This window comes from Stegostoma tigrinum, chromosome 40 (genome assembly GCF_030684315.1).
Source record: "Stegostoma tigrinum isolate sSteTig4 chromosome 40, sSteTig4.hap1, whole genome shotgun sequence".
Lineage (NCBI taxonomy): Eukaryota > Metazoa > Chordata > Chondrichthyes > Orectolobiformes > Stegostomatidae > Stegostoma > Stegostoma tigrinum.
The window spans coordinates 12,457,723-12,473,591 of record NC_081393.1 but is presented as its reverse complement, the minus strand read 5'-3'; the positions used below and the strand labels follow the sequence as shown (position 1 = coordinate 12,473,591).

The 15,869-nt window shown below is 42.8% G+C and overlaps 1 protein-coding gene across 1 annotated transcript in view; it reads right to left on the bottom strand.

Annotated features, from left to right (window-relative positions):
- The window catches only part of LOC125448131 (serine protease HTRA1-like), a 29,472-nt gene extending 24,611 nt beyond the window's left edge, over positions 1 to 4,861 (bottom strand). Inside the window, exon 1 of the mRNA XM_048523189.2 lies at positions 3,854 to 4,861. Within this exon, the coding sequence (XP_048379146.1) occupies positions 3,854 to 4,268 (415 nt within the window). The 5' untranslated portion in view covers positions 4,269 to 4,861. The remainder of the gene's footprint in view (positions 1 to 3,853) is intronic.
- Positions 4,862 to 15,869: the final 11,008 nt, after the last annotated feature.

Here is a 15,869-nt window from a genome sequence, read left to right as displayed (position 1 = left end):
ATTCTTTACTTTGGCTGCATTCATTACAAAGCCACCACCAGGTGTAATTATAAGTACACATGCATAGGATCATAATGTTGCAGCATGAATTCACAACTCAATGACAGAATGGCATACTGCTGGTTTGTTTTGTATTTGTCTGTCAAGCCTGTGTTAATTCGCTGCAACCTGTTTATTTTCCACTATTGTAGCAGCTCTCATCCTATGGAAGCAACAACAATAGATCTCGAATATTCAAAGTGATTTGATTATTTCCTGTCTGGACATCAAATGTCACTTTTAAAAAACCAATTACCTTGAAACAACAATGGGGCAGACAGTGCACGCACTGATACTGATATCACTGGATACAAAATCTTGCGATAGTTCTGTGCACGGAGACAAATCCTGAAACCTGTCGTCATGTCCAGCTGACCTCACCATCTCCGTCTGTGCATGCATCTACTCTGTGCCCTCTTTCATGCATTACAACAGTGACTACACTTTAAAAGTTCTTAATTATCCATTCAACATGTTGGATTGTGAACGGTACTTTTCAAAACAAATCTTCTTTCTCAGCCGTTTAATTGGCGTTGGTTGATGAATGAATCTTTGCAGAACACCAGTGGGATCTGTACTACCAAAATAACGCCAGGGATCCACTTGTAAAATGGTTTAGCAACCTCTTCAAAAAGTCAGTACTTCCTGACTGCCACATTGCAATATCAGCCTGCATCATGTGATCATGTCAGAGGGGCTGTAATACGAAACCATCTGACTCAGAGGCACAAGGACTCCCCACTGCACGACAGCCTCATGACACCAGTAGGAAACAGCTTCTTTGATGATGGGTTGTACCTTATTTCTTGTTACTTTCTAAACAAAATTACATTGGCACAAGCCTTAGACTAAGTTTGAAGCATAGGCTCATGAGGAAGGTGAAAAATTAAACTCTAAGTCTTAGCTGCTACTTTCAGCCAGCCGAATAAAGGTTGCAGAACAAGACCTTGCTAACTCAACGGTCAAACTGTGACTCAGCTGATTCTTGGAAGAAACAATTTGTTTTGAAAACTGCTGACAAAAGATCCAAAAATATATCTGGGAATCACATTATAGTGTTGACACCAGGAGGCTGCAAGATCATTTTTGTGGTTGTTTTCAACCAAATATGTTGGGTTTTAGAAACTCAGTTGCTGGAAATTCTGACTTTGTTGAGAATAATCATTTGATCAGAAATGGTTACAACACAAAACAGGTCTATTCAGCTAATTGGTCCATGCCAGCTCTCTACCTGAGAAAGTTTAGCCAATCTCACTGCCCCTCAGAGCCCTGCAAATTTTCTTCCAGATGCTTTTCCTATTCCCTTTTGGGATGAGCAACTGAATCGGTCACCACCCACTATTTAGGCAGTGCATTTGAAATGGTAATGGTAAAGTTGCCATAGTCTTACCAGACCATAGGGCTGCTGACTCATTAGAAAAAGACAACTGGTTTAACCTGATGGGCACCATGACTCAGGCAAGGGAATAGTTTGAAAAGGAGAATCTTTCATGGTAACTTTAGCTGGTTCAGAAATTGAAACCACATTGTTGTGTTACTGTGCATTGCAAACCAGCTGTGCGGCTAACCGAGCTAGCTAAACCAACCCCTTATTTGAAAGTTAATTACTTGCTAAACAAAAAGGATTTCCTTCATGTTTTGTTTTACCAAAACATTTAAATCTGTGTCCTCTCGTTCGTGATCTTTGCACCTGTATAGGTTTCTCTCCCTCCCAGTCCTGTTCGCTGTTGATTTTGGACATTTAAATCTTCTCTCAATATTCTCAAAACGGCTGACTGTCCGATGAGTATAAACTCAAACTTACTTGGAAGCAATTATGTTCCATTGTAACATGTAGACATAACTCTACAGTGATATTCACATTCTACTTTTGACTAACTTTAAGTGATGGTACATCTTCTGGATCCCCAGCCAAAGCACTTTTTCACAAGTGCCACTTTGAAACAACAAATACTAATAGTTCTGTTATTCTTCCATTCATGTTCATGTAAAAGCTCAGGCTATTCTGTGGGTTCTGGCTTTTCAGAAGTATTTTTCAGTTGGCATCAACATGATAACTTCCAATCGCTGTCGGCTAAAGGACATCATCTTGACAAAGATTACCAGGGAAGTAAGGGGAGAAATGACAAAATGAATTGTTCATGTGATTGACTTTTCTAAAGACCAATCATGGATGTCACATTTTCCTCACTGTGTTCTGAAGGTGTGCAAGGCTCTCTTTCAGTGACTTATTTGTGAAGTTCTGGCAAATTCCTTCCTGCATTATACTTGATTTCTCATTATGGCAGCAAAAATGCAATGTACATATTCCTTTTAATTATGACTTCCTTTCACAACCGTTGATACCCTAGGTATGCCTTTGTAACAATGGTCTTGGTATTTTTGTACTTTTCCTGAAGAACAGTAACATTTTCCATGTCCACTAATTCTGTCAACAATAACTTCTGGAATAGTATCACTATCATTTTATGTGGTTGAATATTTGTGGAGTCTGTCAAAGGCCATCTTGAGTGCCCACCCATCAAAAGTTTCCTTCCATTTCTGCTGAAGTTGTAATGAACAGCACTTGGCAAGCCTGGTCAGTCAATACTATTTTCTAGATATGTGCCCCACTGTCTTTCACAAAATCTGTATGTTCTGCAGAAATTTTCATGAGGCAAATAACCATTGTCCATTTAAGAATTGATTAAAAATGATAATTTCAGGTGACTGATGGTAAATTTTGTTTGCACTAATAAAATCCATATTCTCTTACAGTTTGTCAGCAAGTTGTCACTGATGAAAACTTTTTGATGCTTAGTAAGAGGTACTTGTAATTAAAGGGAGAATTTAAACGTGATCTTCCTTCTAGATTGTAAGGTGTGACCAATTGGCAAAATGACAAATTGAAGTCTGAAGGAGCAAGTTTACATGAATAAAATTAAATTATGTTTGAATGAAAGAAGTTCCTGTATGTAACTGTACAAACAACCAAGTCGTGCCCTCCTAGTGCAGTAACACCATCCAAGTCTCAGGCCCAGGAGGCCTGAGTTCATCTCATTCAGAAGTGTGCAATAACATCTCTGAACAGGTTGATTAGAAAACACCTGTAATCAAATATGTATGTTTTCGAAAGGGTAGCATGCAATGAGGTCATGTTGAGCAAAGAAGGGCAGAAGGTTAGGTTGACAAGATGACATACAATTTGAAATTGAAAGGGTTGAAGAGTCAGTTTTTGACTGAAAGTGCTTTTTCAAAAAAAAATGTTATTTAATTGTATAAACAATGCTGCAAGGCTAGCAACTGTTCCCCACCCTTAAGTGCTGTTGAATGGATGCCATATCAGTGGATAGTTGACTTGTAAATATAAACTGCTTTCTTCAGAGTGGCTGAGTCAAAACTGTGAAACTCCCTTTCAAACAACGGAGCAGCCCTACACCACTAGATTTCACTTCAAGGAAGCAACTCATCACCAACACTTTCTCAATGACAAATCGGGATGAGCAACAAATGTTGACTTGGCTAGTGACCCCGCATCCCTTGAATGAATTAAGAGATGTCATCCACATTTCTGTGGGATCGGCCGGGAGTCACATGGAGAACAGAATAAGTAAAAAATGCAGATTTCTTTCCCACAGTGAACAGGATAGGGTTTGGGACAGTTGATGTTAGTTCACCAGGTGTAATATGAATCCATGCCCCCGAGCATGACACGAAGCCTCTAGATTACCAGCCTAATGGCATTCGCTCGAAGCCCCCTTCCTTCTGAGTGGTGGCCTCCAACTAACGAGATGCCCTCCAGTGATGGGCTGCAGGAGCTAGCGTTCATACATACCTGCATCACAGGCTCCCTTCTGGATCAGAATGACAGGAAGCGCGTTGGAGGACTGGTGCCGGCGGCTGAGAGCCTTCAGGCGGCAGATGTTGCTGTAAGTCTGGCCATCGCTGCCACACACCTCAGCGTTGTGCGGGCAGCCGCAGGTGCCCTTCTTGCGCTTGCCAGCCGAGTAGATGCACTCGAAGCCTTCCGCACAGACACCGTGCACGTCCTCTCGCCCCCCGCAGCTCTCGCCCTCGGCCGCGGCGCAGACGGTGCAGCAACCGCAAGAGTCCTTCACCTCGCCCTCGGAGCAGTTCACCGGGTCCGGGGGGCACCGGGAAGGATCGCAGACCTGGGGGCAGGCATGTCTCATCACTCTACCGTTCACCGCCATCAGGCAGAAGCTGAGTATCAACACGGTGCCCAACATGGTCCACGGTCGGCAGCAAACCTGGTCAAAGTGGCCACGAAAGGAGCAAAATAAAAAAATCAGATCCCGGAGGAACTGGGCAAAGAATGCAGCAAGGCTATTGCGTCTCTCTCACAGAAGGACAGACCTTGCAACTGAAATGAATTGCGGCAGTTTGCTCCCAGCAGCTCCTCCACCACCTTTGCAGGAATGTACTGGAACGAGTAATGCGCTGAAAAAAAACAAAATCCTCCGGAGATAACAGTTTGGTCACTCTGTCCTCGTACTTGTCAGGTTTCTCTGGTCACTTGTGGCTGTCGTCTATTGCTGTGAGAAAGGAGGGCAAGAAAAAGAGCCAATGAAATCTGTGCCAAAATCCCCCACACCCAGCCCATTGGATGCTTCCAATTAAGCTCATTCTTCGCAGAAAGCTTTAACCCTTGCAAGCGACCCGTTCAAGATCAGTTTGGATCAGGGACCGCTTTTCGTGCTGTCGTGCTTGTTGTCTTGTGAGCTATGCAGATATTATCGGCCGCCAGCAGCAAATCAATCGACCCTGCAGATTTCCTGTGAATGGGCATAACGCCTAATCAGCAGGCAGGGCGACAACACATCTTGTGGATCCGCTCTCCTGGAAAAATAAGAAGCCATCTCTTCTCGAAAAACAGTGAAAGACTGTGCAGGGTGTCAGCTCCTGTTCAGTCGGTGGCCGTGTCAGCTCTGGACCAAAATCTTGAACAGGAAAAAAAGTGTAGATTAAGATCGACTAATTCCACTGCTTGGAGATTCTAGAAATAGGGGCTAAGATAACAAGGTGTAGAGCTGGATGAACACAGCAGGCCAAGCAGCATCAGGGGAGCAGGAAAGCTGACGTTTCGGGCCTGGACCCTTCTTCAGAAATGGGGGAGGGAAAGAGGGTCCTGAAATAAATAGGGAGAGGGGGTTGGCTGATAGAAGATGAACGACTAAGGATCCTGGGATTGTGTTCATTAGAGTTTAGAAGGTTGAGGGGAGATCTAATAGAAACTTACAAGATAATGTATGGTTTAGAAGGGGTGGACGCTAGGAAATTGTTTCCGTTAGGTGGGGAGACTAGGACCCGTGGGCACAGCCTTAAAATTAGAGGGGATAAATTTAAAACTGAAATGAGATGACATTTCTTCAGCCAGAGCATGGTGGGCTTGTGGAATTCATTGCCACGGAGTGCAGTGGAGGCCGGGATGTTGGATGCCTTCAAGGCAGAGATCGACAGATTCTTGATCTCAGAAGGAATCAAGGGCTACGGGGAGAGTGCAGGGAAGTGGAGCTGAAATACCCATCAGCCATGATTTAAATGGCGGAGTGGTCTTGATGGGCTGAATGGCCTTACTTCCACTCCTATGTCTTGTGGTCTTAAGATGGATAGAGGAGAAGATAAGTGGAGAGGAGACAGACGGTCAAAGAGGCAGGGATGGAGCCTGTAAAATCAGGACCAATCGAAGCTAACAGACTGGATTAAAATTAAGTTTAAGTGAGCATGGCAGTTAACTATAAATCAACATGAATTGGTGCATTCTCCATGGCAATACTCTCCTAATCTGCTAGAGTGTACTTCCCAACTGATCAACACACTCTTCATGCTTTATAATGGTGGTGCTTGGTATGGTGACTCAGTGTTAGCACCACTGTCTCACGGCACCAGTGACTTGGGTTCACGTCCACCTTCGGTCAACTGTCTGTCTGGAGTTTGCACATCCTCCCTATGTCTGCATGGATTTCCTCCAAGTGCTCTGGTTTCCTCCCTATGTGCCAATTTTATGTCCAATTGACAATGTCTTCTTGAATATCACGTGATGTAAATTGGCTAACCAGTCCACCGTGTAGAATCTTGTCAAAGGCCTCACAAAAGTCCATAAAGACAATGTTTACTGCTGTGCCCTTATCTATCTTCTTGGTCACATCCTCAAAAAAAACTCAGTCAAGTTAGTGAGACATGATTTCTCATACGCAAAGCCATGCAAACTGTCCATAACCAATCCTTGCCTCTCCAGATGCATGTAAAGCCTGTCTCTCAGAATTTCCTCCAACAAATTACCCACCACTGATGTCAGACTCACCAGTTTAACATATAAAGTAGATGATTTGTTTTTAAAATTGATTTAATTATTTGTTATATTAGAGTAAATTTCAATGAATTATTATACTTCAGGTTTTTGCCTTTTTTTTCTTGACAATTTTGCTTCATTTCCTTCCACTCATGAAAGCTTTGACTGGTCACAGGGTTTCCCTGCACAGAAATGACAGATCTTTTGGTTTAAATGGTCTTCTTCGCACCATAAGTTTGACAAGGTCAGCCAGACGGACCTCATGGAATACGAGTTCCCTGTTTGGGACTGTTAACCCTGTCCAATCAGGGAGCCCTGGCTGACAGATGTAAATTGGAGTGTCAGACGTTCTGTTCACTCTCAGAGCTGGCTTTGAGGAAGCTGGAACCAGCGTCAAGTACTATGCACATGTATATAAAGGGTGACTTGGTGACTCTGTGGATTCAATACAGTGGTGATGAGAGTGGGATTAATTGTATAACCATGCACAAGTACCGACTGGCTGAGGCCCAGTTGGACTTCAGGCAGACATCATAACTGGCTTTGTCATAAGAAAATGCAGCAAGTGGAGCATTTGAGTTACAAGATGTGCCAATGTAAGTGGCCAGACCACTTGGCGGACACACCACTTGAGTGAAGGCAATTGCATAGCTTCACTCAGGACATGTCCGAGACAGGGACTTTAGGTCAGCCCACAGGAAAGCCACAAAACAAAGCCAAGCATTGACCAAACAGTTAATGTTTTCTTCTGGATCCTGACCTGAGAAACATTGTAGTTGCTGCCGGTTTATGGATTTGAGACAGCAAAAGAGTTCCACTAGGCCTGAACTGAGTAACACAATTCATAGGCCGGCGTGCGTTGACTGGAAAGCCCACCTACATCTGGCTTGGAACAATTAAATTGCTTCGTAACATCCAAATCAGAACCAATCCAAATAAACTTCTGGTTAAATGGTCACCAGTTCTAATGGAGGTTCATACCAGTGAGCTGCATCAGCGATTGCAGAAACAGTCTTTACAAAATTCACTACGGAATTCAACTCTTAAGTTTGTGTAAAATCTCAGTTAGAGTGAGAATCTGCACTAGCGAAACTTTAAAGATTAAGGTGACAACTTCAGTTCTGGTCTCGTATGAAAAGCAGCTTGTTCACTGACCATTGATTGCAGTAAAAAGCTCGGCTCCCAAACCTAATGGCGCGAAATTGGTTGAGAAAGATTCACCTTGATTGGCTCAACATTTTTCAATGAGAAAACGGCTGCCTGAGTGAAGTCCTAACTAAATACCTGGAAATTTTTCAGGATATTTTAGGGACTACTAAAGGAACCAAGGCCACCTTACATGTTGACCAGGAAGTAATTCTACAATGCTGTAAGGCCCACCCAATGCCATTTGCCTTATGTGCAAATGTTTAGGCAGAAATCAGGAGGCTGTAAAGTTAAGAAATCATCAAACCAGAGATAGCAGGAACTGCCGGTGCTGGAGAATCTGAGATAACACGATGTGAAGCTGAAGAAGGGTCCCAACCCGAAACATCAAGCTTTTCTACTCCTCTAATGCTTCTTGGCCCGCTGTGTTCATCCAACTTCACACCGTGTTAAATCATGAAACCAGTCCAGTTTGCAAATGGGCCGCACCAGTGGTGCAGAGGGGAAGTCCGACGGGTCAGTTTATGTTTATGGGGAGTTTAAACAAATGGTAAGCAGCTTCCCACAGCTGGATAAATACCCAGTCCCTTACATAGAGGGCTTATACACAAAGCTGGCTGGTGAGGGCCATCCTTCATAGAGCTAGGAATGAGTCATGCATTCCTGCAATTGCAGTTAGATGAGGATTCCCAGACATATACTACAATTAATACCCACCAGGGTTTGTACACATATACAAGACGGCCGTTTGGGGTTTCATCTGCCTGTGCCACTATTCAGCAGATGATTAGAATATTTTGCAAGGTCTGCCTCAGGTCGCCATTTATCTAGATGATGTGCTAATAACAGGGAAGACCAATAAAGAAAACTTAGAGAACTTGAACATAGTCCTTAGACATTTCTCCAAGGAGAGTGTGTGTCTTAGAAGAGACAAATGTTTGTTCTAGGTACCCCAAGTAGACCTACTTGGGCTCAAGAATCAACAAGACCAGTTTACACTCGTTGGAAGACAAAGAGGGCAATCAAAGATACCACAGCTCCCATGTTGTACTGGAGCGGAGATCTTTCCTTGGATTGGTGAGTTATTGCGAAAAGTTCATATGTTACCCAGCCTTCACCCTGGCATCCTTGCATCTGCTTTTGAAAAAGGGTCAGTCTTGGAAATTGTCTCATAACCAAGAGGTAGTCTCTAGGGAAGCGAAGAAACAGCTATCATTGTCTAAGATCGTCTATGATCTCAAGTGAGATCTGGTGCTGACATGCGATGTCTCCCTATATGGAGACATCATATAGCTCACAAATGGCCCAATGGAAAGGAATGCCCAATAACATATGCTTCCAAGATTTTGGCCAATGCAGAAATACACCCAGTTAGAGAAGGAAGATGGCAGTCTTCTTTGGTGTGAGAAAGTCTCATCAATATCTTTATGGTCATAAATTTGAAATATTAACAGAACACAAACCCCTGCTCACGGTCAAAGAGGACAAGGCCATACTGTCCATGCTGAATTCTGTCCCGAACTGTCATTTGAAGTGCATAAAATTACAAGTTGGAACAGCATCTAGGAGGCCAAATTACAAATGCAGATGCCTTGAGCAGCCTCACAATAGCAGATACAGCACCGGAGATGCTTCCATTGGAACAGTCCATTCTGATTTTAAACTTTCTGGATACCTTTCCAGTCACCACTGACAATATCAGACTGTGGATGCAAGGAGATCTGTTCCTGGCAAAACTAAAACTGCTGGTCATGATGGAGGAAGCAAAAAGGCTATCATAACCAGAATTGAAACCTTTCTGGACCCCAAGACCAGATCACCATGGAGATGGCATTTCATTATGGGGTACAAAGGTCACCACCAGATACTGACTGAACTCCACCAGGGTCATCCAGGGGTATCCAAAACGAAGATGTTGGCAGGAAGCTATACCAGATGGCCAGGATTAGATGCAGCCATTGGCACATTGACGGCCAATGCCAGAGTGCCAGGAAGGACAAAAATTACCACCAACAACTCCCTCCTCATTCGTGAGAATGGCCGAGTAAACACCGGTCCTGGTTACACATCAACTTTGGAGGTCCTTTCATAGGGTTAATATTCTTAGTCATTGTGGATGTCTACTCAAAGCAGTTGGAACATAGAGTTTATTCGTCAAACACAGGGACGACGATAGAAAAGCTCCAGTCATCTTTTGCATTGCACAGGTTCCTGGAATTGTTGGCCACAGACAACCGGCCATCATTTACCAGTGGAGAAATTCAAGTATTCCCAAAAGTTGAATGGCATTCAGCATCTAAGGAGAGCTCCACATACCCATTGTCTAATGGTCTAGTGGAAAAGAAATCCAGACTTTGAAGGCAGACCAAACTTTAAAGAAACAGCTTTCAGCTTCACTTGATACTAACTGTCCCGGTTCCTATTAATTAATGGACCACCCCTCATGCAACTGCAGTGTAGCTCCAGCAGATTTGCTAATAGGTAGAAGTCTCCACACCGGGTTAAAAATCTGATCTTCCCAGACCTGAAGGTGGTGGTGGGGGAGGCGGGGGCTGTCATGGGGGTATGCGGTTGGGAAGGTAAAGGTAAAACGGCACCAGGAATGCCAATGCCAGATACAAAAACTCCTCTAAACGAGAGAGACAGTTTATTTAAGGGATGGAGTTCGATGCTGAAACCACAGAAATGGCCCTGTTTGGGTAAGAAGCATGGTCAATGCAAGGTCAGGTCCTATGATGTGCAAAGTTTGTGAAGGTGAGGTGGTCCTGAACATGCACAAGGACCACTTGAAAGCTGTAAACTCGCAAACGGTGCAGGAGCAAAGCATACCCGCCCCTTCAAAATAGTCAGAAAGTCTGTTGGATCCCATACATTCTTCCCCTCCATCCAACATCGAAGAAACCTCAGAGTCTGAGATGGACTCAATGGATGTTGCAGCCTCGATAACTCTACCACCTGAAGGAGGACACCACTTCTTCTAAGACTGTCCGGGCACAAGAAGCAGGCAGTGGTCCAATACACTCACCCGTTCCAAGGCTGACTAGGAGGAACTGGACCCAGTGCAAAAACGCCCCAGAAAAGCCTACAAATACAGGCCCCAGACTTAGAAGGGGAGGGACGTCATGATTGACACAAGGTAGACCTCATAGATTGAGGCTGTTGATCTGATCTGATCAGGGTCCTCCGGCTGACAGATATAAACCGGAGTGTTACAGGCTCTGTTTACATTGAAAGCTGTCTCTGAGGAAGCTGGACCAGTGTCAAGTCTATGCACACATAAAGGGTGACTTGGTGTTGGGACACTGGCCTCTGTGGACATATTACAACAAGCTCAATAAAGATTTTATGTGTCTATGATATTGTGGGAGTGTACTCAAACAATGGCAAGCAACAAGCTGTGAAAGTAACTGCATCAGTCCATAGTTTTGTTGAATTCTAATCTTTGATGCAGGCTAACCTGTAAGTACAGTGTCTGCATGCATGTAATATGCACAATTAGAAAATTATTCTCCATATAATTTGCCCCATTCATTGAAATGTTACAGTCAAGAGTGAGTTCTAGAAATATTCAAGACTCCAAACTGATGAAGCTTACCATCTTTCAGCATTTGATCAGCATACTTTCCATTAAATTCAATATTTATCTCCTCTACCCTGTGACTGCAGTGTAAACGTACACTGACTAGTGACTGTATTGAACCAACTTGCTAGTCTTACCTTTGTTGAGGTTGTGCAGGACGTTCATGAGGCCTCTATGTGTCTAGTTCTAGTCGCCCTGTTATAGGAAAGATATTATTTAGCAGGAGAGGGTTCAGAAGTCATTTACCAGGATGTTGCCGGGAATGAAGGGCTTGGCTTATGGGGAGAGGCTGGATAGGCTGGGACTTTTTTCACCGGAGCATTAGACTTTGAGGAGGTCACCTTATTGAGGTTTATAAATAAATGAGGGGTGTAGATTAGGTGAGTGGCAGGTCTCTTTTCGACACAGTGGGGGATTTCAAGACTCGGGGACATACTTTTAAGATGAGAAGAAAAAGATTTAAAAATAAAACATGAGAAGCAATTTTTTTCTACAGAGAATGGTTCATGTATGGAATGAACTTTCAGAAGTGGTGAATGCAAGCACAGTTACAATGCTTGAAGACATTTGCTAAAGTACATAAATAAGAAATGTTTGGAGGGATATGCGCTAAGCGCATGCAATTGGGGCTATCACAACTCACTTTCTTGCCTATCTTTATATCATCAGCAAATTCAGCAACTATACCTTCAGACCCTTTGATCAAATCATTTATATAAATTGTAAAATGTTGAGATCTCAGCACTATCCCTGCTAACCAGAACCTGATCATTTATGTCTACCCTCTGTTTCCAGATAAGTGGTGGTTAGGCATTTAGAAAACAGAAGCTGAGTTACTCACTGCTGGAATCCTCGCCTCTGACCTACACTTGTAGTGACAGTATTTATATAAGTGGTCCAGTTCTGGTCAACATTAGCCTCAGGAATTTGATAGTGTGCGAATCAATTGTTGGAATGCCATTGAATGTCAAGGGGCAATGGTTAGATTTTGTCTTGTTAGAGATGGTCATTGCCTGGCTTTTATGTGACGCAAATATTACTTGCCCCTTATCACCACGGTACTGCCATAATATCATGCAATGTATCCTCAGCATGAAGACGGGATTAGTCTCCACAAGGACTGTGCTTGTCACTCCTACCAGTACTACAGACAGATGCATCTGCTAAAGGTAGATTGGTGAGGACAGTTCAATTAAGTTTTTCCCTCTTGTTAGTACCCTCACCATCTGCCACAGTCTAGCAATTATATCCTTTAGGATTCTGTCAGCACAATCAGTCGTGCTGCTCCCAAGACACATTGCAGTCCTCCACTAAAAGTACATTCCGTGCTCTTGCCATCGTCAGTGCTTCCTCCAAGTGCTGTTCAACATGGAAGTTAACAAATTTATTACCAAAGGGGAAGAACTAAGTGGTAATCAACAGAAAGTTTCCTTTCCCTGCTACACAACTTCATGGGGTCCAAAGTAAATGTTGATGACTGCCAGAGCAATTCCCTTCCAACTGTACATCACTGTAGTACCACCACCTCAGTGAAATGAGAGACACCCGGGAATTGTGATGGCAGTCTCTGAGACATAGTCAAAGCCACAGAATCATAAGTTACAGAAAAGCTACTTTACAGCCTATTGCCTTGGACAGCTCTCACAATTTTGCCACAAGCCCCAGATGTTTTCAGGGTCAACAGGTTTATCATTATCATTTCAGATGCTTAGGTTGATGCCAGAAGGTCCACCCAGTTTAATCTTTTCATCTTTGTAGTTGTTTTGATACAAATGAATAACTTGCTTGGCCATTTCATGGGGCAGTTAGGAATCAATTGCTGTGGGTCTGGAGTCATGGTTACACCAGACCCGGGAAGGTGATAAATTTCCTTCCTGAAAGCATGATGGATTTTTACAACAATGGTTTCTTCTTTCTAATTGAGTTCCAATTTCACCATTGAACATGGTTGGATTCAAAAACATGTCTCTAGAACATTCACCTGATTACTACTCAAGTGATGTGACCACTATGCCATTGCCTGCCTTCTGGTTATTCTGATTGTAATCCCATTGAGAAGAAACACTTAGTGAATGTTGGAGAGCACAGCTGAATTAAAAGTCATACCCTTTGTTTTTGCCTGGCCATTTTGGTTCCACTTGATTCTGGTAAGCAATTCGAACAAACTCTAGCAAAAATTAAATTCTAGTACAGAAATTCACAACGAGTTGAATCCCAGGGAATCCACCTATAAATTCATGTTAAGTGACTGGGCGGTCACACCTGCATGGAAGGGGCAGCAGTGGCAGGAGATAAAAACCAAATGCAAAGAGCACCTTCAACTTAGTTCTATCTGTACAGTCGAAGTATGTCACAGGAAAACAGGTAGATGATGGAGAATATTTCTTCCATGACTGTTGTGATTGGTCAAGTGATTTAAATCAGAGATGTAATTAACATTGAATGAAACAGAATAGAGGTGAATGAGCAGGCAATGTCTTGCACATCTACTGCAGGGATTAGCTACTTGAAGAACCTAAGCTCAGAGCTGGTGAACTGGAGTCTGGACTGTTGACACTGCAACACATCAGGGATCTTGAAATAAAAGAAGCTGTACCTAGGTACCTTTATACTTAAGTCCACACTGTAAATGGCGACATATAATCTTTTCACTATACTCATTGAGTATATGTGACAATAAAAGCTAATTGGAAGAGGTATCTGAACACTTGTGTTTCAGGAGACAGTCACAGCCCTTAGACTCCTTCAATCAAATTTTCCTTGTTTTCAGGGACAGAAGGATATGACTGGGATTGAATGAGAGCAGAGCCTTAATGAATATGACCCCTCGTGAAAGTTGGGGGAGAAAAAGGAAATATAGCCATAATAGGGTACATCATATGAAGGGGAATAGGCAAAGGCAGAGAATTCCAAAGGCGGTGTTGCTGACCTGAAAGCAAGATTCAGGACGACTGTTCTGCACTAGAGACGAACTTGAAGTGGGAGAGGAAGCTTCAGTTGCTGTGGTCCAGGTAAATGTGCAGCTGAAAAATTGGTATGGGAGAAATAGCTCTTCAATTCAAGGGCACTAGTACCAGTACTTGTGAAAGAAAGAGCTGTTCAGTTGGGGTAGGCTACATTTGAATCATACCAAGTCCAGTGTCTTGATGGATCATATTACTATGGTTGTAAATAAACCTTTAAACTAATCAGTTGTGGTGTTGGTGGAGAGGGGGAAGTTCAATTGAATAGAGCAGAGGTACAAGGTTGTGAAGAGATGAACAATAAAGTGTTTCATGGAGGGGCAGAATAAATAAGGGTGCAGCAGAAATTAGAACCAGAAAAAATAATTTTGAAGGTGAGAGGAGAAAGATTTAAGGGAGACATGAGGGGCAACTTTTTTGCACAGAGAGTGGTTTGTGTGTGGGATGAATGACCAGAAGGAGTAGTGGATGTGGGTACAGTTGTAATGTTTAAGAGACATTTAGATTAGTACATTAATAAGAGGTTTGGAGGTTTATGGGCCAGGTGGGACTGGTTTAGTTTGTATTATGGTCAACACAGACTCGTTGGACCAAAGATTCTGTTTTGATGCTGTATGACTCTGTGAACTACAGTCAAGTTCAAGAGTAGCCAGATCTTGGGAACAACTGCAACCTCCAGACTCTCTTCAATCCTGACTTGGAAATATATTGTTGTGCACTTTTCACTGTTATACTAAAATCCCCTGCCACACTTAGTTGGAAGCATCATCACCACAGGAACTGCAGGGAAGACCTTCTACCATCTTCTCAGGGTGAACAAGGATTGGCATAAATGCAGTTTTGTGAGTGCTGTTTACATCCTGTAAATTAGTAATAATTGACATTGTTCTATTGGATGATCTGTGATGCAGCTCAAGCCCATAACTGAGCTGAGATTTCATGCACTGTTTGGTCGACATCCAGAAATTACTTGTCACTCAGAGTAATCTTTCCCCTTTTGGATGGATTCTTCCAGATCTCCAGCTGGGCTATTAACTGGATACCACAAGGGAAACATGAAATTTTGACTTGAATTAAGGGAAAACCTGACACCATCTGGTACATTTTGTTTCAATTAGACTTCCTGCTGCCTTTGATGGGGCCTCTTTGACACCATGCATGAAAATATTTGCTGACCAGATTACTCCAAACTGCTGACAAGGAAACAAAGATATTCTGGCAAGCTCTGCATGACAGAATAAACAGTGGATTAGGGGAAGAAACATGACAGGCCTAAAAATTCAAATATTTGTGCAACAAACTTTGTGTGAATCATCTGTATTCTGTTTGGGTACTGTTATTTGAGTCATGTTAGCGATCCCAGCACCCTTATTATTTGGTTTCAACAGTCTTAGTTTCCGGTGTCTGTCGGCAGTGTGAGTAATTATGGACAGAAGGAGATCTAAATGAAGTGCCTGAGAGGAAATTCCAAAGTTATTTGAGATGGCAGTCCCTGTGTTGGTGCGTTAGCATGACCACAGTTCAAAGTCATAAATAATTAAGTCCATATCGCACAAACATTATATTCCACTGAGAAACTGTTGACGATGCAAAGTACTAACCATGCTTATAAAAAATGAAAATTGGAAACATCTTTTCCTTTTTCCCACACTGGCCTCAGTCCCAAACCTTCATTCAGGAAGCTGCTGGGTATTATCACCTGACAAACATATGTTTGCTCCTGTTTTCTAAAATCAGCAATCTTATCCCCAGTTGGATGAACCCCAAACTGAAAATTTGCACATATTTTTGGTAGAAGATATTAACTGTGGATCCCTAAATTTATTTGGTATGACCTTGTATGCAGTCA